This window comes from Pezoporus flaviventris, unplaced genomic scaffold (assembly GCF_033815535.1).
Source record: "Pezoporus flaviventris isolate CSIRO_AGI_PZ_B2104156 unplaced genomic scaffold, CSIRO_AGI_Pfla_v1 ptg000040l, whole genome shotgun sequence".
Taxonomy (NCBI): Eukaryota; Metazoa; Chordata; class Aves; order Psittaciformes; family Psittacidae; genus Pezoporus; species Pezoporus flaviventris.
Window position 1 is genome coordinate 1,877,364 of NW_026892588.1, and position 22,082 is coordinate 1,899,445.

The 22,082-nt window shown below is 40.4% G+C and overlaps 1 protein-coding gene across 4 annotated transcripts in view; it reads right to left on the reverse strand.

The window, feature by feature from the left end:
- Nucleotides 1-22,082, reverse strand: part of LOC133275458 (glypican-5-like) — a 382,437-nt gene that overhangs the window by 119,903 nt on the left and 240,452 nt on the right. For all 4 annotated transcript variants that reach the window (XM_061465424.1, XM_061465425.1, XM_061465423.1 and 1 more), the window contains one exon: nucleotides 21,677-21,797. In XM_061465424.1, coding sequence (XP_061321408.1) covers nucleotides 21,677-21,797 — 121 coding nt within the window. The remainder of the gene's footprint in view (nucleotides 1-21,676; nucleotides 21,798-22,082) is intronic.

A 22,082-nucleotide genomic window follows, 5' to 3' on the forward strand; every position in this document is an offset into this window, starting at 1 on the left:
AGCCTGTGAAGGTGTGATGCATATAAATATAATTAACTTCATCTTCCTACTACTGGTATATTTAACTCAAACTGTAAGTAACTCAGGTTCTGCTGTGATAACACTAAATAGCACAAGATGAGAAAATCTGCTTCAGTAGGTACCGCACAACTGTAACGTCCTGGATCCAACACGAATTAATGAGCTCTGCTGTTGCAGGTTAAATTAGTCGATGTTCAAGTACTACTCAGTCTGCGTTACACTCCAATCTAACCTGTCAGCTAAAATATCCTAAATATTGTGTTATCAGTTGCAGTGTGTTTGATTCAAAAATGGTATGAAATTTCAGGCTCTACTTTTCTACCACTGCAGTCAGTAACAGCTTCAGCAGTGGCTCTTATGCAAAGCAGGATCTGTCTGTCAGCGTACAGCTTCAGTTAATATGAAAGTGGCCTTGATTAAAGGGAGTAAGACAGAGAGAGCATCTGTTTGCTATACTATAACCTCTGGAGAAGCAAAGGACTGTCAGCTGGAATTAACCTCTGACCCTGGTATAATCAGTCAATCGGTCCAAGGACCCCATCCAAACATGAGGAGGCCTCTCACTAAAGAAGCCTCTCACCCAGAGCTCTGATGCATTTCAGTTCAGTCATCAGGTCACCCAGCTCCCTGACAGGGCTCCTCCTCTACAAACCAAACCAGTCCCAAAGATGCCAGCAGATGCAGCACTAAGGAAGGATGGACACCTCACTCCAGGCTTATCTGACACACCTGGGATATGTATGGCTTTGTTCACCAAGGTGGAGTGCTCAGAACATACAAACCATTCAAAAAATGCATTATTACCATTGGTGAAGCTAGTTAAGCCAGAGAAGAAAAGGTTAGTTTGCAAAAAGTAAATCAAAAGTACATTTTCAAGAACAGACTCAGTACAATAATTAATGAATTCAGTTAACATTATCAAGCTTCATTTATATTTGTCTAGATAATGGACGAGATCTTTCTTCCTGCTGCTAATAAAATTTATTTGCTAACATATACTCCCACAGCCCAAAGCATTACTAGATGATTTTGCCTGATACACACACATTGTGCAAAATAAATAGCTTTGAATGGTATTTCAAAGATATCATTCATTTATTTCTACTTCCGATCTGCCTAGAACAACAAAGGATGTTTTTTCCTTAAATCCTTCAGCTTTGACAACTTCTCTCAACAAGTATGAATTATGTCATCTATCCTTTACATCATCCATGCTGACATCTGCCTTCACTTGATTTTTTTTCTAGTAGAGACAGCATATAAGAATCTCGGCATGCCCTTTAAAGTATATATTCTAGTGCCAAATGTGGTTTGTGTACACAAAGAGCCACTGCACAGCATTCTTTCTATGTACCATTTATAAAAAATTGTCTCTTCTACCTTTAGTTCCTAACAAATTCATTGTTATCAGGAAATTGTGATGGGATGAAATATCTTCAACTGGCAGTGAATATGCTTAATGTTCAGGAGACATTATTCTCTAAATAAATCTGTACTTCCAAGTTTTCTTAAGAGTAAATACTTTTAAACCATGTGATTATGAAATACTGAAAGACAGTGAACACTTAGTACAAACAGTGCTCTCCCTCAAATGGTCCAGAGGATATCATAGTGTACTGTACATCAGGAAGCTCCAGTTACCCCTCTAATCCCTAGATTTCAAGGAAAATAGCTTAGAATTTCACAAGGTGGTCAAGGAAAAGGTGATTGCTATGAAACACATTGTCTCATCTTCTCTGTCCAATGCTCCTCATCTATCACAATGTCCACTATTGCTTTCTAGTCCAGAAATGAAGGCAGCCATCTTTACAATAAGCATATTATCCTTTACTTCAATTGCATTTCCAACAAATGGTCTAATGATCCTCACTGTGAAAAATGTTGCTCTTTAATTCTCTATTTACTCCAGGCTTTTTTTGCTCATAGCTTTTTGTTGAACTTCCTTTATTTTCCAGTTACCCTGAAGTGATGTGTATTTGGTGAGCCTCTAGATAGATTTTAGAAAAATGCCATTTTGCCTGAGCAGACACACTCCAACTCCTGTGAAGTCTGGTTTCACTTTCAGTATGTCTCAGGTTTCAGCCAAAAAAAAACCTCCGTGGCCTCGGTGCTATAACATTCTGCACACGAACACTAAGAAATCTTATCCTCAGTATCCCAGAAGCAAGGAAGTTACACTTCCATTGCATTTTTGCTGTGTTACTTGCTCTGAGGATGCCGTCAAGTTACACTCACAAATTCAGCCTAACACAAACATGGTGGTGAGATTCTGAATTACGTCATAAAGGAGACTTGTGATCAGTTCACAGCCCCTGCTCATGCATCTGACAGCTGGTGCTCTGACCGGCAACAGCAGCAGGCCAGGCTCCGATACCTGAGCATCTCCACATCCCCCTCTGTGCTAACAACTGGTCTTTCATGATCACTTGCCCCAGTAAAGCCAAAGGAATGTACTGTTTACCTGTCTCTTACAGAACCGGAAATAGATTTGTCCTTGGGAACACCAGGAGTTTCCTTTGAGATGCAAATTAAAACTGACTTCTCATTTGTCTTGTATATCCACTCTGAATGCTTCTCCATCTCTGCCACATAATCATCCTTTGCTTCTACTTGTCTTAGCCAATTCCTGCAAGGCTGCCTTCCTCAAGCTGAATACTGAGAACACAGCTCATGACTAAACAAATGTACTTTAAAGAAAAGTCAGGATATTGAGTCCCCATACTTATCTAATCACACTGCTGGTGAATGGGCCGTTATGTCTCAGCAAGCTGGTACAGAATATTTAGTAATAATAATAATCATCAGCAGCATAAATTGTGGTGATGAGAAGGCTCACTACAAACCTATTTAGCCTTTCTCAGGGACTGGGAAAGACCAACTGTTTCTGTCTGGATTTGCAAAATTACAGTTATCGAGTCTGCTTTAACTGCATTTAACTGCATTTACTACTTGACAGCACAATCTTCAACGTGTGAACCTGCTTCAGCTGAGGCTTTTTATTTCCTCTTCCTCCCTTTCAATACCAGTTTATACATCTTCTGTAAAATATATTTAAAAGTGCCATATGACCCTTAGTTCAGGAAAGATCTGTCTGTCCTGAGGAATGGACAAAAGAGGGAGAAAACAGTTCTTGAGCAGAGCCACCCTCACCACTCTCCCACAGAACACAGTGCTGGAGGAAAATGTTATTTCTGAGCCGTGACTTTTCTCCTCTTTGTGGGGCAGGGATGGAGATTTCAGGCCCTTTACACATACAGGATCTTTCTATTCCCACACAGAAAGTGGATCTGGCAGTTAATGCTCTGCACAAAGGGATTCTTGATTAATAAAACAATAGCTACTAAAAAAAAGGAAGGAACCTCCCTTTTTAACAAAGCCATGTATTTCTCTGAAGCACTTCCTTTTCCTAGGACAAACAATGAATACATTCTGTGAAACAGGTTTAATTATAAGGTTTCAATAGCAATGCCTCCAGAAAAGACTACTCCTGTTCCACTGGCAAATGTCAAACGATCCCTGAAAATGTGAAGGAAGCTGAAGAACTTGGAAGGACTGAGTGTACGCATACACTAAAACACGCACACAGATAACGTTCCCCTTGCTCGATCGTGTTCCCTGCTGTTGGATGACTGCCAGACACAGGGGTATTGGGAAGAAACTTGTTTTCACAAGATCTCTAAGAGGGGCTGTAGGTTCAGACACAAGGGAGAGTTCCTCTGTGCATTCCCAACATGTTCAGCAAACGGAACTCCTACAACTTTGGCAGTTCATTCATCAAAACTGAGAGGGTTTTTTCCTACTTGAAAAGGTTTTTTGTTTCTTTATTTTCTTTTTCTTTATAACTAACCTTTTGCCTCCTTTTGTGGGGCAAAAGGTTTATTTTCTTTATTTTCTTCTTTATTTTCTTCTTCTTTATAGCTAACCTTTTGCCTCCTTTTGTGGGGCAGTTTTCTATCCCTGTTTCATCTCCTCAGACTCTTTACCTTTGCCATTAATCTGCAACAGGCAAACTTGACAAATGTCATCAACACCCAAAGTGTAATTACAGCAGGCTTGGATTTTACTTCTTTCTTTTTATCAAATATGTGGCTCTAGCTTTCAGCATGACTGAAAACAGCTCTTTTCTAAAGAAACGTAATTCTAAAATGAAAGCAGCTTAAAACTATCAGCATTTGGGTTAGAGCTCTATGTCCTGAGCCTCTACCTTAGTACTCAGAGGCACGATCAGAAAAATTGGTACAAGAGAATCAGAGTGCGACTTCTGTGGATTCTGAATTTCTCAATATATTGTATTATGAAGCAACATACCATGTACATGTAGCTCCCAGTGGAACTGTGATTACAATGGACACCTTGATATCTCATACTAGTTATTTAGGAAGGAGGCACTTTTTGAGCTGTTTTCTGGAACCAGAGTTATGCCCTGATCATATTCCTAAATTAGCCCTGAGTGCACTTTTCTTTGCTGCCTCACTGACTTCACAAATATCTGGCTACCGCCACAGACTCCTATATTAAGAAGACCTCAGAAAGCAAGCACCTACTTATTCCAAAGTTTCCCCGGAGCCCATCACAGCTTCTCTGCCAGGATGTGGATATGCCCCACCACCAAACTCCAATCAGAGCTTCCTTGCCCAACTGCCTCTGCTGACTTGTAGTCAACCTGCAAGGAGGACTGGAGGGTTAGTGAACCAAAATGAGAGAGTTGTGTCTTTGGACACCTTCAGCAATAGCATTCCTCAGCACAGTCTTTCTCTGGCTCTGTACAGAGAAAAACTCTTCCACAAAAACCCAACGGAAAGGACTGGTGTCTTTATTAAGCCATTAAATCAGTGTTTAAGATGATGGCTATCCAAGCAACAGACATATCAACTCATAAAAACCAATCATGTTTCAACTGGCAAAACACTTGGGAATATTTGGTCACACTCTGAAAGTTGCCTCAGACGCTTTCACCTACTCCCCATCCAAAACTGTTGCAACTCTGGGCAGCACAGATCTGCCCCAAGAGTTAGGGAGATGTAGTAACTGGTTTATTGAGCAGAAGCTTACAGCTGTAGTATCACCAGGTGTAACTCAGTGGGGTTTGTTGGGTTTTTCCCCCCCATCTGAACACCTCAGCTTTGCTTTATTGTAAGTTGGGAACTGCAGTTATGAGAGATTTGCTTTATGAAGCACATTTCCAGTGTGTAGAGTAATAACTTGGCATTGATAATTATGCACACACTGTTGGTCTATGTGAGACAGTAGCTATATTTTGAGTTTTCTAACAAAGCTGGCTTTGACATCAAGTGTTAAATAGGTTCTGTGGCATCTGAAACACTAATAATTCAGATTCATTCAGTCCAAAATCCATACCACGTGACTAACAGCTGACAAGTGAGTGACATCAGCTCTCTCTTACACAACATAATCATTTATGGTTTAGTGATGTGTTATGTAAAATGAACAATGCACAGTAAAGCACAGAACTTCAGGTGACATCCAGATAAGAGTTCCTCCTAAGCTATTAATTCCTGTTTTCTGGAAGCTAAGGGAATTTGCAGTTCTCAGCACAGAAGGCCTTTCTGAAATGGCACTAACTGTCAGCAAGTAGTCATTAACGACACACGTGTGGTCTTAAGATCATGTATTAGGCTGCTGCGTTCTATGGGAGAAACTCCAGTTCTGCTGTGAAAAAGAGATACTTTTTTTTTTTTCTCTCAATGAATTGAAGCTCTGAACACTTCTTACTCATTACTGTGTTGGTTATTGCAAAAACAATAACCAACACATAAACCTTCTATGGTCTGGGCTGCAGATCTATTTACAGTACCCTAGAGGAGAAAGCAGCAATGGTTGGAAAGGGTAAACACAGGCATATAGAGTTTAATTGCTTATAATTTTGACAATATGGAATGTAACTGTTCTCACTGTCTAGCCTGGGAAATAGAGAAGTTTATCTACATTTTTATTCACCAAACTGCTGAATATAACAGGGAAAGCAAAATTGAACACAGGCACAAATGGAATGATATGTTCCGTAAGCAGCAGAATTTAGTCTGATTGCCTTTGTCTTTGAGTTTTGTGCCTAGATTACTTTATGTGCAATGAGGCATGAGACCTGACTGAAGCTTTTCTTTCAGCTGGCCACTCAGAGTCCTCTTCCTCATTCTTTAATGGAGATTCATTGGGATATCAAACCACAGCCCACCCTGCAGCCTTGCTGCCAGTAAGACACTGAACTGGATCTCACTCTCCAAACACCTATTCTTCTTAAAGTTCTTTGTTACTTTTGAGACTCGAACAGTGGTTGAGATGACTGACAGGTTCAAAAGTTCCTGGGAGGATCACCCGAGCTGTTTACCAACCTGTTCACTCACTGATGGATGAACAGGCAGTTTCTGATCCACCCTGCACATGAATGCCAGTCCCATGAGCAGATGATGCTTCAGCAACTGCTTACAAAATCTGAAAAAGGAAATTCCCTGATGCTCTGCTTCAGTTCAGGCATCCCCTAGAAAGATTCCTCTGGTCTATACCCTAGATACTAGAAGAAATGCTCAAGGTTCTGATCCATGAATATGCTGAGGGAGCAGCATTTTGAACAGTGAACTTTCCCTGTTATTCCTGCTGCAACTATTTCCCCTCTTTCCAGCTTTTTCAATTGTTAATAAAAGAACACAAATGATTTGCAACTATACATGTAAAGGATTCTCTGCTTTCTAACAGCAACAGCAATTCCATGTTTTTGCAATAATGAGAGGAAAAAGAAACCAAACCAACCACCCAACCCTTTAGCTTGAAAGTCATTCATTTGCCTAAAGGTAGAACCCTACAATACGTGGAGAGAAGGGAGGGAACCTTTATCTTCAAACAAATTAATGACCTGCAAGATGCCCCTGCTTAAAGATACCACATAAAATTAGCCCCACAATTCTCATTTTTTAGAGGAACTAGCTCAAGGGATGCTGCATAAAACACAATTTAAATGGTACAATCCTACTGCACAATGAAATCAAACAAGACAGGCCAACTGAGAATAGAAAGGAACTCATGTTCTATGCTTTTTTAATTAAAAGAATCCAGAGTAATAAGTGTGTCTAAAAACTCCCAAGCAGCCTGAAAGAGCTAGAGATCAAGGACAGAAACTCCTCCTCAGATCTGCACGCTTGTAATGGTCAGCCTTTGCAAGGCTAAAGTTTAAGTCCCCAAAATGTTTAGAAACTTGGCATCCCAGACCCACAACAACATAAACTCCTACTTCTAGACTAAAAATAACCACCACCTTGTATTAAAATGCCATAAGACCTGTTCTGCTGGGTCTTCACACTGGGGTGTGCAGAGCATTTGTGGTATGGGCATAAATCCTAACAGTATTCGCGAAGAAAAAAAACACAGCTTCTTTTTCAGAGGAGATGGGGGAAGTTGCTCCCTGACAATCTTTGTGCACAGGGCAGCTCTAAGCCAAGAACTTTGCCTGCCACAACCATGTACAATACACTCTATCCTACAGATTTAGGTTCGTATCACCTTGGCAAACTAAGTTAGGGAAGTCATGTTTGAATCCAAAAACCTGAATGGACAGTTCCATTCACTGCCTTAGTCAAGAGCTAGAATATCTTCAGCAGGAGCCAGACAACAAATGAACCTGAGCAACCCCATCAGCTGCAGCTAAGACTTCTGTCTCAGATCAGAATCATGCTCCAAAACTCCAAAGCTCAGTGAGCTTCCAAACTTTCAAGGGAGGATGCTGTATGCCTCGAACTTGAAATAAATTTTACTACAAACTACAAGTGAAGATGAGCACAGGGCAGGGTAGAAGGGACAGATACCTTCTAAAGAGCAAGTACCAAACACAGAAGTGCAGCGGTCCTGAAGGATTCAGGATTCTGCTGTCCAGAGTGAATGCTCTGCATGAGAACTAAGCACAGTAGAGGACTGGAAGAGGTATTTTGTGGATATCTATCAACTACAAGAAAAAAATCACATCAATATGAGTCACAGGTCACTGACAAAGTTTTCCATGGCACAGGAGCATCTGAGTGATCAATCTGCTTTTACTTCTGCTATCTTCAACTTGTTATAATATGTTATAATATGCATACTCAAGCATACACACACAGATATATATGCCAACACAGTAGATTAGAGCTGACAGCTTTCTGAAAGCTACCTGAAGTCCAGATAAGATGGAAGCCTTCTCAAGCTGTTGTAGATATTTCATCTGATTCCTGTCACATCTAAAACTTCGCATAAAGCCACATTAAGGTAGAGTATCCTAAAATGGATCACTGAACTGCCAACCAAAAACTGCGGACTTGCAGGTGCTAAAGAATATGGTGGGGTGAGAGAGGGACTGGGAGGAAGAAGCCAATATTCTTCCTCTGTATCATGTAGGCAGGGCCGACGTTGCTAGTTTCTGTTAAGTCCTGGGCTGCAAAGGGAAAATATGGCATGTTTGAATTCTCAGGATTTTGTATTCTTTAAGAAATCAATGCCATCTTCCCCTCCAGAAGCCACACTAACACTGCCTTCTCCCACCTCTCCTACAGGGCTTATGAAATGGTGGAAGAAATTGGAGCGATTTAACTGCAGCAATATAACTGTCATCTACTTATAGCTGTGATTGACAAGGGTTTAACCTGAATCCAAGGCAGAAACTGGGGACTAAGTGTGAATTTGCTAAATATCCCATTTGCTGCTCTTCCCTCTGACAGACCCTGAGGTTTCAGCTTGCCTGAACTTGTACTGTTGACCACTGTGAATGGTGGATACAAGAACAGAGGGACGCTGAGACTGACCTGAATTCAGGAGTTTGCAGTGAAGCACCACACTCAAAACTGCATCCTCCACAAACTGCACTTTCATCCTACTTGAATCTTCAGTGGAGAAGCATGTCCACACACTCACCCACACCCACACCAGCATATGGCCCCATTCACACACGTGGGGTTTATGCTCTGCCCTTCTCCTGTCACCCAGATACCACTGGCAAAATCGAATGCTTCATTTATAGCAGGGACTGGGAAAAAGAAAGGTACAGAAGAAAAAATTAGAGTAGGACAGAGCTAAAAAAGAGGCTGAATATTTGGATGCCTTCTCTCATTCTGTACAGCCTGTCCAAGATCATTTTTACCTCTACAGCTAGATCACCCTGGGGACAACCATGTGCTGGAATATACCAGCAGTAGGTTGAGAGAGGGAATTTTCCCCCACTACTGTGCTCTGGTGACACCCCCCCCCGCCTTGTGTCCAGTTCTGGGACAACACCACAAAAGGAACATGGAGCTGTTGGAGCAAGTCCAGAGAAGGCCATGGGAATGCTACGAGGGCTGGAGCAGCTCTGCTCTGGAGCCAGGCTGAGAGAGCTGCACTGGTTCAGCCTGGAGAAGAGAAGGCTCCTGAAGGGGAGACCTTAGAGCTCCCAGTGATTAAAAGGGCTACAGAAAATCTGTAGGGGGTCTTTTGACAAGGGGGAATGGCTTTAACCTGACAAAGGGGACACTGAGATGAGACGTTAGGAAGAAGTTCTTCCCTGTTAGGGTGCTGAGGCACTGGCACAGGGTGCCCAGAGAAGTTGTGGCTGCCCCATCCCTGGCAGTGTTCAAGGCCAAGTTGGATGGGGCTTGGAGCAACCTGCTCTAGTGGAAGGTGTCCCTATCCATTGCAGAGGGTTGGACCCAGATGAGCTTTAAGGTCCCTTCTAATCCAAACCATTCTATGGTTCTCTGATATGATTCTATGACATTCTCTGGGACTCAGACAATAACGTTAATGGAGACAAGACCAGATTTGCTCTTTTTAGACCACTTCCCAATCCCTCATTGAAAAAAGTGGCTAAAAACGTCCCTAGGATTTGAACAATCTCCTTGGGCATTTTCCGCAGACCAGAATTTCCTTGGATTTGAGTTTCCAGCAAAATGATCTTGCTTTTTTTCTGTGTACCAGACAGAGGAAACTAATGCATTTTGACCATATGATATCTGAAATTGCTACAAGCCTAACAGCAGGCTGCACAGCAATTGCACACAGTTTAACTCCTGCTCACTAGTTTAACTCCAGCTTGATGGTTCATACTGAACTATTTTAGCTAAACCCAGATTAGAGTCATTAAAGTTTTGCCCTGCCTCAACTGATAAAATAAGGCACCCATACACAAAAAAACTGTGCTGGCTTAACTGAAACAGTGCAACACCTGTTACAGCTAAAGCTCTGAGTACAGGCAGTTCCTAAGAACACAATGCCCTGCATCCTTTGCCCCTGTTTATGCACCTAGTGCATCGCCCTCAAGCATTTCTTCCAAGATTTTCTTCTCAGGAACCAAACTGCCATATGTGCTAACGTGTTAAGTGTAGTCCAAAACCTTCTGAGATGGGAGGAATCAGAAAGAAGAGAAACCTCCTGCCCAGATAAAAACGGGCATGGAAATGCAGCTCAACGTGGTCACTTTGCAGTGCCACTAGAGGAGCAGGTTGACGGACAGACAGACAGGACAGCCTTGGCTTCCTCCATGAATAAAGCCAAAAAGATGTCATAGCATTTATGGGAATGTTGCTCAGAGCTATTTTCTGCCTCCTTATTAATCATGTGCTATCTAATCGTGTACTTCAGCATGCAAAATAAGACAGTTTCTCACTGTCTCTACCAATCACAGGTTTTACCTCACACCTTTAGATTTTCTTCTAGAGTTTTACATGCATAATTTCTTCTCTGTACTGTTTAGTTTCTTTTCTTATATTTTTACTTTAGAAATTGTGAAGTGCTTTTCCTTTGCTGATGAATTGAGATGCTTTAATACCAACTAATCTTATTTCCTGAATATGCACCCATAACACACTGGCTTTTACCATTCCACTTTGGAGCCAACAGAAACTTCTTCTGATTTCAAAAAGGAATTATTCCCATTTTCAAAATAAACCCCATACATTTAGTTTTGTTTGGCTGTCTCAGAATTAAGTAGCAATTTATTATATTTTGTTTGGATTATTAGTTAATATATCATATTACTGACATAAAAAATATTTCACTTGTCTGGTAACCAGTGTGTAATTTTTTTGTCTGCAAGTACTTGGAAGTGATTAGAAAAGCTAGATGGAGAAAAAAAAGTATTTTAACCAATAACTGAAATAATCTTTATAATAAGAAAGTATAATATTGTTTCATATGGTTCATAAACACTCTAAATGAAGTCCAAAATTGAACTTTATACTCAAAGTGATTCATTTTACACACCTCAGTTAAAACTTCTGTACCGTGCTACATGGCTCAAAATTACCCTTGAGACCAGAACTTCATGCAACAAAGCTCTTTAATATTAAACTTTTATTCAAGTGATTGGCATATATGGTCAGCTTCCCAAGGGGCTCTAAATGCCTGCAGCTCACCATGGCCCCTGGCCCTCTCCCTTCTCTTTATGACTTCAGCCAGCCCCAATTATTCAGCCCTAAGAAAAATCTCAAGCTTTCCATTTACCTTTCTGAAATCCATTTAATATTATTAGATTCTCTTATTTCAAATGCCTCATCAAATATGATTCAGCATCATTTTACTGCAGTGAAGCACAAATCATATTTCATTATATTATCCAATAATTACATTGTTTGTCTGCCAGTTCACTCCCATGAACATGTCATGTTGAAAAACTCCTGCGAAAGGCTTCTCTTATAGGTACTGAAAGGAGCAAACAAGATGTAGAGCCCTGAAATGATGTTGAGCACTTTTTGATTCTTTTTGCAAGGCTGATGCAGATCCAGACATATGGCAGCATTCAAAACACTACATGCTTCACGGCAGTGGGTTGTGTCCCAGGTATTTGCTTCTGGCTGTTAAAAGCTATGTTCAAATTTGATTATCACTTGAATCCATTCGAATGAGTTATTAGACATACCTTTGTAACTGTGGAAAAGTCCTTGTCACATAGAAAAAGTCTTTTCCATATCAGTAGTATTAATAAATTAGAGCTAGAAAGCTACTTTTCAATTGCTGGAAACAACAGAATGCATACATCAGTTTGGTTCACAGTTACACACATTAAAAGCACATAGGGGTCTACATAAATTCATCTCTAGATGTGACTGAACTGTGTAAGACTGAGGATACATTGAGTCTGCTTCAAAACAATTCAATCCTGTTACCCCTGTTGCTCTGGGGGGCTATGTGATGTGGTGTGCACAGTGCTACAAGCCTGAACCACATAAACACCCCCACTGAGGCATCAAAAAAGCACATAGCCCTTTACTTGCACCTTTGTGCAACGACTGAGTGACCTGTGTGTTTAAATGCCATGCTGAATGAAGGCTTCTGGTAAGGAGAAAACTGGGGGGATAAATGACAGTGGACTGGCATAGGTTAATGCTAGCCTTCCCAGAAGACTCTCCCTCGATTCCCTTTCCCATCAATGGAGAAGGGTGGTCTGGAGTAAAAGCCTTGAATGCAAGACTTTGACTTAGACTGTCAAGGAGATTTACTCTCCTACAGTTATGGAAAGGGTTTAAGCTCAGAAGGCTTACACCAGGCCCAGTAACTCTCTCATTTCTGAGCATGGCCTTCACCCAAACATGCGTGTAATTATAATTACACACAGTGTGAATAGCCAGGAGAAATATTTCTCTTTAAAGTTAGGACACACATAAAATGTTGATTCTGGGTTTGAGCATGGTTATACATGCTGGGACTTGCGGGCTTTACTAGATGAATATTAGTTACCCTTTGTCAGTACTCACCAATGTTTCTATATTAAAAACTTTCTGTGAGCTCTCGGTTGCTTTAAGAGGCAGAGAACCCATTTTCGGTCTTGCAACAAGGCAGGGGGTTGAAACTAGATGAACTTTAAGGTCCCTTCCAACCCAAACCATTCTGTGAGTCTATGAGGTACCTTCTGCAGTTGTCTGTGAGCAGCTCATGTTTGCTAAGTACTAGCAACTCTCAAATCTTTTGGGTGGGGTGAAGCACTTGCGTGAGATTCATGTGGTAACACTCTCTGTGGAATGATTTTCCTCCAGAGTGAACATTGGTGCCTTTGCATAGCTCAAAATCGCTTGAGAAAACAGTGATGAAAGTACATGATTTCTGCATTTGAAGTGGCACTGTCTTATTCACTGCCTCTCATTTTTCACTTCGCTATTAGTGTTAAGGCAATACCAAGGCTACTTATTTCTGAATCGCTGGTCGCCTGGGTGACTGTTCTGCATAATGACAAGTTCATCCATGACATCGGGGACTCGGAATACTGAGCCCCAAATAGATCCACTCCCACATAACTGCACTGAGGCACAGGCTCATTTCAGATGCACGAAAAAGGCAAGTGAAATAAATGTATTATCTCATTTAAAATGCATACAGTCCCAGGAAGCAGGATAGATTGTAGGTGCCACTAAACAGTGCATAGTAAATAAATCACATTTGCAATGCAAGACACCTCAGCTAGCTGAAGCCTGAGGCGTTTAGGGTTACAGAAACTGAGGGGCCTGGGTGCTTTCAGGACTACATTAATGGCATTTTCAGCCATAAAAATCACAATTAAAGGTAGAAAAAGTTGTCATCTGTGCTCAGGAGCAAGCTACATTTGCACAGAAGCTGTGGCACACGGACTTTTACACACACCTCATTGCTATTCAAAAGAACAGTAATGAGCAAATGGTTCCCAACTGCAATACCCGACGCTTTTCTCTGCATCATCTGCACAGTAGTAAATATTCTTCCAGCCAGTAAGTGTATGCAAATTCTGTGCTCCCTAAATGAGCAGGCTGCTGCTTAACCAGTATTCTCCACTAATTTATGTCAGCCTCACCGGTGGCAATCCAGGCAGCCTGGGCTCGCAACAGGAACCTGCTTTCTGCAAGATACAGAGACACACTGTTTACTTTGCTTGTCACTTCCTCTGGATGTTTTCCTATAGGAAGCAGGAACTTCCAGATATCCCCTTATCAAGTTATTATATAACTGCTCCTGCTTTATACACTGGAACATATTTCAGTGTATAAAGGTATGAAGTGTCTATTCTGTGTCCAAGTGCTATTGTCTGTGAATTCAGGCTGGACCTTAACATCATTACAAACAGAAAGAAGCAAGTCATTTAAGATTAGTGCACTTATTTTCATAGATACAAGCAAACAAACAAACACAAATCAGAGCAGCACCAGAGAAGAAATGCAATCTCTTTCACTGGAACTATGCAACTTGGTGTTATAGGGTCCTGGATAACCTAATCTAAAGCCCTGCTTTCTACAGAAAGTTGAGCTTAATTATGCCCAGATTGTCCCTTCCATCCTCAAATTATTTATTATTCTCTAGTAACTTTTATACTCTGGTAAATGCTGGTAGAAGATGATGGAAGAATCAGAATTAAAATGTATGCCTCTAAAAATAGTCTTACTGCTAATGCATTTTGAAAAAAAAAACCACTTTTAATACCTTACTTATGACAGCTGTTAATATAAGCTCACTTTGGGGCTCTCTGCATTTGTCATTTAAGCACCATGTAAGCCAGGGCATACAATCTTCACTTTGACCTAGACTGGTAAAGAAGGCTGAAGAAGGTTATGCAACTCAACTGTGTCTGAGTTGGCATTTAAGACACAGAGGCACAGTATTTCCTCATTATTTCTAACAGCATTTCACCTCCTAGGTGTGGGAAGCCATTGGGTATTGTAAAATATCACTTCTCAAGGTATAAACCTGGAAAGGTACAGTGGGGCTACTTGTTTTCCGGCGCTGCACATCCTGAGCAATCTGTGCTCCTGTTTAGGACAGCATGTGTAAATGAAGTGACAGAACAAGAGGGTCGCAGGACATGGCTATTTGAAGGTGAATTTGAACCTTCCTTAAAGATTAAGTCCCTGTGAGGCTCTCTGACAGTCCATCTTCTTAGGCTTTGGTGTGAAGTTTGGTTTTGTGCATTTAACCTGTTATTGATAAAACTTTGTCTGATTTTTACCAACCCTAGCAATCCAGATAGAACAATGTTTATGTGAAACTATGCCACAGTCTTCTATGACCAAAGAAATTCCTTTCCACTTCCTGCTATGTTTTCCTCTTAAGCCTGCATGCTGGCCTCATACATGCAGAGGGCTGAATTGAGTTAGGCACAAACTGCAGACTGTCTGGAGTACAATGAAATCAGCTGATAGCCACAGCTGAAGAGCTTCCACAGTGCCTCTGAATCATACACCTAACTTAATTATTTCAAAATCAACTTACACCAGGCTGATTTTCAGAAAAAAAAAATAAATCTCAATATGGGTAAGAAAGGCCAGTAAAGAAGTATGAGAGCTAAAGACTAGCTCATGATCATCATGAACTGGACAGTGAAAACTGGAGTGCAATAGGGTTTGTAAAATTCCCACTAAACTTTTTCAAATTAGCTGAACTTAAGTTCTTCGTAAATCTTCAAGTCTTGACATAAAAGCAAGAAGATGAAATTTCAGAAACAGTTACGATTAAACTAATTCGTCCTACTAGGCAGTTCTCCTGCAGTCAGTGCTAGCAAGCAGGTAAAACTCAGCCTTATGTGTCTGATGCGAAGTTTATTGTAGAAATTCTGATGACAGAGATGAATGTACAGTGCCAAGCTTTTCTGATGGAGAAAGGAGGACATCAGCCACACAAAATTAATGCATTTCCCTGGAGAAGCGGGAATAGCTATACTTGAAAGGTGGAAGAAGGGAGAGGTGTCAGGATGGAAGAAGTCTCCCATGCCCAATTAGGGGCAGAGAGCAGGAAGATGCCTTTTGTACTGTGCTAGGACAGCCCAGCCAGCGACCATGCCCAGCACCCACAACACCACGATGCCCCATGTTTTGGGGAACACACTGAAAGCAAGGTCAAGGTCATCTGTGGCCATTCAAAAACTGCATCATGTGTTTGATGAAAGAGTGATAGCAGCAAAGATCATACACCAAAGAAGTGTAAGACAGGGTGAGAAGCAGAACAGGTCTACTGTAAGACTGAATTTCTTCAAATTGACAACTAATGCTAATTCACAATAGAAGTTCTGCCTGAAACAAAACACTGTTTCCTTTAGTCTTTCCTATTACAGTAATTACTTGTGAACATTTCCCAGTAGCCCAAAGGCTACTCCTGACACGGCCTCTCTCCAGTATTCTGGCTTGCTTTTCAAATTCCAAAGAGCGAGGGAACAAATACTGATAGAAGAGGAAGGTAATCAAGTTTTCCTCTGATGCTTGCTTGTGGCCCTATTTTCGCTAGACTAGACAGTAACAGTGACTAGGGAAGTTTGCCTAACCCCACCTCCAACCCATCATTAGCTCTTCTTTGTTTTGTTCTCCAAGAAGTCTGTGGCTGATCACATGAATACAAATGGAACCAAACTGACCCCAAGGTTTTAGGCTCTCTACACACAACAGATACAGAAGGAGACCTATTAAAAGGCTGCTTGCCTGGGCAGACAAGTTATGGACCATCTCACATTAAGCTGCCACGGAGGAACTGGCTAAGCAACCTAAATACGTGGGCTGCAAGTGTTATCAATGACTTGGCCCCTATGTTCTGGGTTGTGCAGGAAGCATTTGAGAGTGGCATCAGGCAGCCATATCAGGAATCGAGTAAGAGAAATCTCTCAAGAGGAACACCTGATCTGGGATTTCTCTGGTCCGGGTCTGATTCATCAACTTGTGTTACAAATGCAACCCAAACTATTGCTGGAAACAACCTGTTTGCTTTAAGGGGGAAGTGCCAGTATACTGCAGTAGCATTAATCCACTTGTCACCAGCAGTACGGATCTGTTTGAGCTTTAGAGAATACATGTGGGCTTTAGGTCATCTTTAGTTTTATTGTTTCACGCTGCTTTTTCTACCTGTCTCCTCCCTTTAGTAGTGCAACAGGAAGAGAGGAAAATGACCCTGTTTTCTTGCTTTTGGCCAATGATCAATGAATTGTTTGAAGACCTTTCCCTTACCCTGAAGAAAACGATCAGTCCATAAATCTCTGCTTCTCTTTCCTAGTACGCTAAAATTACCATCTCCAAAAATAAGCAAGTTATTGTACCTCAGGAACGACATTAAAAGTAAATACCATAATCACACGTCTAATAATAATAACTTAAAACAATGTATATGACTTACAATTATTAGAAAGATTAGAGAAAGATGATGGGCTAATAGAATAAAGTAAGTATTTCACTTATAATTTCAGTGTGACAGCCTTAATTAATTCAATGATAACTGCTGACTTTCTATCTTTAAAAAAAAATTCATTAACATCAAAACCAACAGGCTACCATAGCAGCCAGACTGCTACCCTCTGCCAGTACTCACAGAGGGGCATTTCTGGTCAAGAACAAGTAATAAGTGTTATACCACAAGCAGAACAGTTAACAGACTGGTTTGGGTTGGAAGGGACCTTAAAGCTCATCTAGTTTCAAACCCCCTGCCATAGGCAGGGAGACCTTCCACCAGAGCAGGTTGCTCCAAACGCTATCCAACCTGGCCACTTCTAAAAGATATGGAGCACCTGAAACCCTGAAGAAATGTCCAAGGTTTCCAAGCACTTTGGATGGAATAAAAGAGGACCTGCTTTGGAAATCCAGACACATGGCAGTTCTGGGAAAGCTCTGTTCAGTAGGAGACACAAGTCTGCAGGTTCTGGGAGGTATGGCGGGGGCAAGCAATAATACTTCTAGACCTGTTGGGGCTGTTTAAAACCCAAGTACTAGAAGTAATACAGCAACAGTCTTTCTAAGATGACTTTCAACCTTTCCATGTTTTCACTGGATAAAATAAGAACTGAGTATTTTGAGACTCAGTCTGACTAATCTACAACTTTGGATGAAAATCAAACCTTGTCTCCACTTAAACCTCATATAAAACCCCTATAATTGTATAGAAGCCTAAAAATATATATACACTTTTAAACTAAGCAGTAGCTAAATTATTCAATGTATTAGTTTCTATTGTCTAACCCAATTAAATTCACATTTGAGATTATATTATGGCTAGCTCATTTTATTGATAAGAAACATCTCAGTGTCCTGCCTTGAACTCTGCTATGAGGGCATCCTTTGTACACAGATCTAAAAGGAATTAAAGTTATTTCTTAGTTCAGCTGGCTCTTCCATGAGACTCTGGGGGAGTGGGGGGAGGAATAAAAAAAATATGTGGGTCCAGATTAAGCAAGATCTGTTTTGACACTACTCTCATTTTAAGTGCTGGGATACTGCACTATACCTTGAAGCACAGTCATGCCCTAAGCATTCATCTCTGACTGACAACAGCAAAACACACTGATTCTAAGTATCTGCCAAGATTAGAGTTAGGCTGACAAAAGACAAATACGTTAAACCTGTATAATACTTCCTATACTATAATCCTTTGAGATTGCTCATGCGACCCTGCTAGTAAAGCTAGAGCCAAAGCTTTTTCACTCTTCCCTGACATTTTCTTTGCTTTTCAATGAAATTGATCCTTCAGGATTTTTAACTTTGGCCTCAGAATTGCTTGTGTTTGAACTGTGAAAACATCATGCTGAAGAAAAACATTACAACATATTTAAGAGTCATTATGTGGCAAGAAGTAGTACTCAAAAAAGGTGCAATGGAGGGGTTTATGTTTATCAGCTGCAGATCACATCTGCTCTATTGACAAAAAACAGGGAGGAAATTATGTTATTCCTAACTGATAGTTTTTCAAAATCAACTTTGGACTTTGCTTGAGCTGGTTTTGCATTCCTAAAAGTAAACTGTAACTCAGTAATTCTATTTATATGTGAATCAGCAGCTTCAATAAACCCTTCAAACTCCTTATCTGCCAGGAATGCAAATAACAGTAATTGTTGAGTAATATTCTCTAAATTTCACTTTACTTTTGGCTTTGTGAAGTGGTTATGAAATAACCTGCTGTTTGCATAATCTTTTAAAAGAACCCAACAACTATGTGGTAAGGATTTAAGTCCCAGATGAAAAAAATGAGGAACTGTTATAACCTCCAACAAGCTGGCATCTCAGCCTAAGGGACAGGCAGAAATGCAAGATGTCTTGCATGAAGATTACTTGCAACATGCTGGAGTTGAGATGCACCAACTAGAACAATAATCCATTGACATGAGTTCTGTTCATGGGGTTTAGAAACAATTTAGTGTCTAATCTCTTTACATTTGTGGATAAGTTATAACGAGGAGCTAACAAAGACATGGCTGCTGTACACCAAAGATTGTCAGTTTTGATTTAAATGAATGGTTTCCTACTCCTGCATGGCCAGTGACAAGCCACTCTTGCTCACAGCCAAGTGCTGCATTGCTACCCCAGTCACACATCTTCCTTTTATGCAAGAATATGCTTTCTTCTGGGTAGTTTAGCAATATTCTTCAAGTGGCAGATTACTGGAGCCTAGACACATCAAATCACCTATGATTCACATTCTGTGCATTGCTTTGTTCTCTGCTCTCCAGTCTTCCTACCTCTCTAGGATTGCTTCTGTATATGCAGTATGCAACTACTGCTTACAATGGCACTGCAAATGTCAAACACTGCAAGATAAAAAGATAACACCTTATTTTATCACTGCTTAAATTCCACCTTATGTATTGCCTCCAAGGGAGGGAAAAAAAAAAAAAAGAGGAATTTAATGAAAAAAAATTGATTTGCCCATAAAATGAGTAATGGGATTTTGTATAACTCTTCCTCTAAACAGTCTACACACGCTATTGATGACAGTTTAAACTCCTGGTTTAATCAGCTTTTCAGTGTCATTTTTTATTTGTATATTAGTATCACAAGTAAAATGAAAACTCAAGAAGCAGGAAGCAGCTACACGTTTGATGCTGTATATGAAAGCCTTAGATATTTAGAAACTTCTTTGATGCTTTGATCTCTCAAGAAATCTTACTAAAATTATGATCAAAGGAATCTGTATTATCCCAAGTACTTAAGAACAAACCATCTTAGGGCAATAATCAGTATTCTGTTTAATCCTTCACCCTTGGAATCCATTATTGCTAAGCACCTCAATCTGATGGGAGTTACGTTTACCTAAAACATAATTAGAAGTAACAGAAAGCAACAGTTCCAACTTACAGAAAGAGCTAGGAATTGGATTTCATTCTTCTGGCTAAAAAGTGGCGTTTAAAGCTGTTTTTTAAATGTATATGACTGAAGAATATTGGTATGCAGCTCACTCTGAGACTTCAGACTTTAGTTTTTCTACAGCAGACAAAGAAACAGAATTTCCAATACACAGCTACTTTTAATTTAATCCATTTTTATTTCCTATCGTCAGTGTTTACAGAAGACTATTACACAGATGGATGTATCTAATATTTATAAAGTAAATTAACACTCTACTTTATAACATGCAAAGGCAGATAAATAATGAATTATCCTTTTTATCAATCTGACCACATAATGTCTATTTCACTGTAATATTAAGTACCGTATCAGACTAGTTGTTACAATTCCCCATGGCAAGTTAAATCAAACAGTGTGATACAAAGAATCCTAAGCTGCAGCCTACACAACAGTAGAAGCACTTTCAAGCTAAGAAAGATTTAATCAAAACTCTAATTACTGGTTAGCTTATGGATTTACTACTGGTGGTTGATGGGAGGTAGATGAGGGTTGTACTTTTGCAGGGGGAAAGAGATGAAACCATCAATTCCAGCCACAGCCACAGCGTTAGTAACCTCCCACATCCTGACTAAGCAAGTCCTCCTCCTGTTTTACCTGTGCAGATGATTTTAATTCCTGCACACAAAGGTGGACTTGAATCTTACAGCAGTTTTCTACTATTTCCATCCCTATGCTCCACCACTCTTTAACGGTGAAAGATTGTGAGCAGACTAATGTGCAAACACATGTGATTCCAAACAGCGTTGTAAGCATTCTTCCAAGCTGACAAGCAAACATGCCTACCTTAAATAAGAATCAATCCCTGTTGATTCTGTTTGCTCCAGCTCACTTGGACAGGCACTACTTAGAGCTCACAAAGAGGTGTGCTGAAGCAGTCATATCAGAGAATCATGCATTCAGCTTTGAAAAAAACAGATGCACCAGGACTGGAAGTGCATCTGAGGGAATCCAAATAGATGACAGAGGCAGACACAGGTTAATCATGCCGCTGACAGACTCTTAGGTAGGTTCTCTCACCTTTGGGGCTGATGGGCTTGAGAAGAAGGCCTGTCAAGTAAATGTTTTCAAAGGCTCAGATTTATTTCATCCTGGAGCACCTTCTGTCCTGACTTCAGCATTCCCTACAGTTCAGTTATCATACCTTTATAGACCCATTTTCTCTTTTGATCTGCTTATATCTACACCACTTCAAAACAGGAAGCTGCACAAACAAGGAGATACTCCTCCAACACAAGAATATCACAGAAATCCTCAAGGCTCTCACACAACAAGCCTCCAGTCACAAGCTTTATGTGAACTGTAGGGCTTGAGAGTTCCTCCATGTTACTGGGACCCTGGCCTGTAGGACAGTTAATCAACACCTATGGATCAACAGCTATGGAACAACAACCAGGAACTAGAGTAATTTCCAGAGAAATAATTTTGTCTCATTTGAGTTCATAAACCAGTTGGCACAACAATCTTCAGTTGCCTTTAGTACCAGGCCTGTGACCTTGGGATATATAACATGAGCAGCAGTATCCCCTAGCAAGTTTAGCTTCAGCTCTGCTATCAAACCCAGTGATAAAATGCTTTTCTCTCTAAAAATTACTTACTTGATTGAAGTGCTGAAGTTTGTCAATCAAATTACTGATGAGTGGGTCCAGTCCTCTGACTTTTAGTTCTGGATTATTAATTTGTGCCTTCAGTCCATTGGAAACAACTCTGCTGGTGTAACTGAAAAGGAGAAAAAACCCAAAACATCAGTGACCGGAACTGTACCCATAAGAATCAAAATCATATTAAAGGGCACTTAAATATTCTTAAACAGGAATAGAAATTTATAACAAATAATTCTATTTTTAAATACGCCAAACCAGGATAAAGCCAAATCACTTTCTTGCAGCATTATTCATCACTTCAAACTATTCAAGTTGTGTACGAACAACCTCATAAACCACATAGATTCTTTTGAGTCATATTTTAATAACGGAACCTTTATAACTGACATTCTGAAGTTCT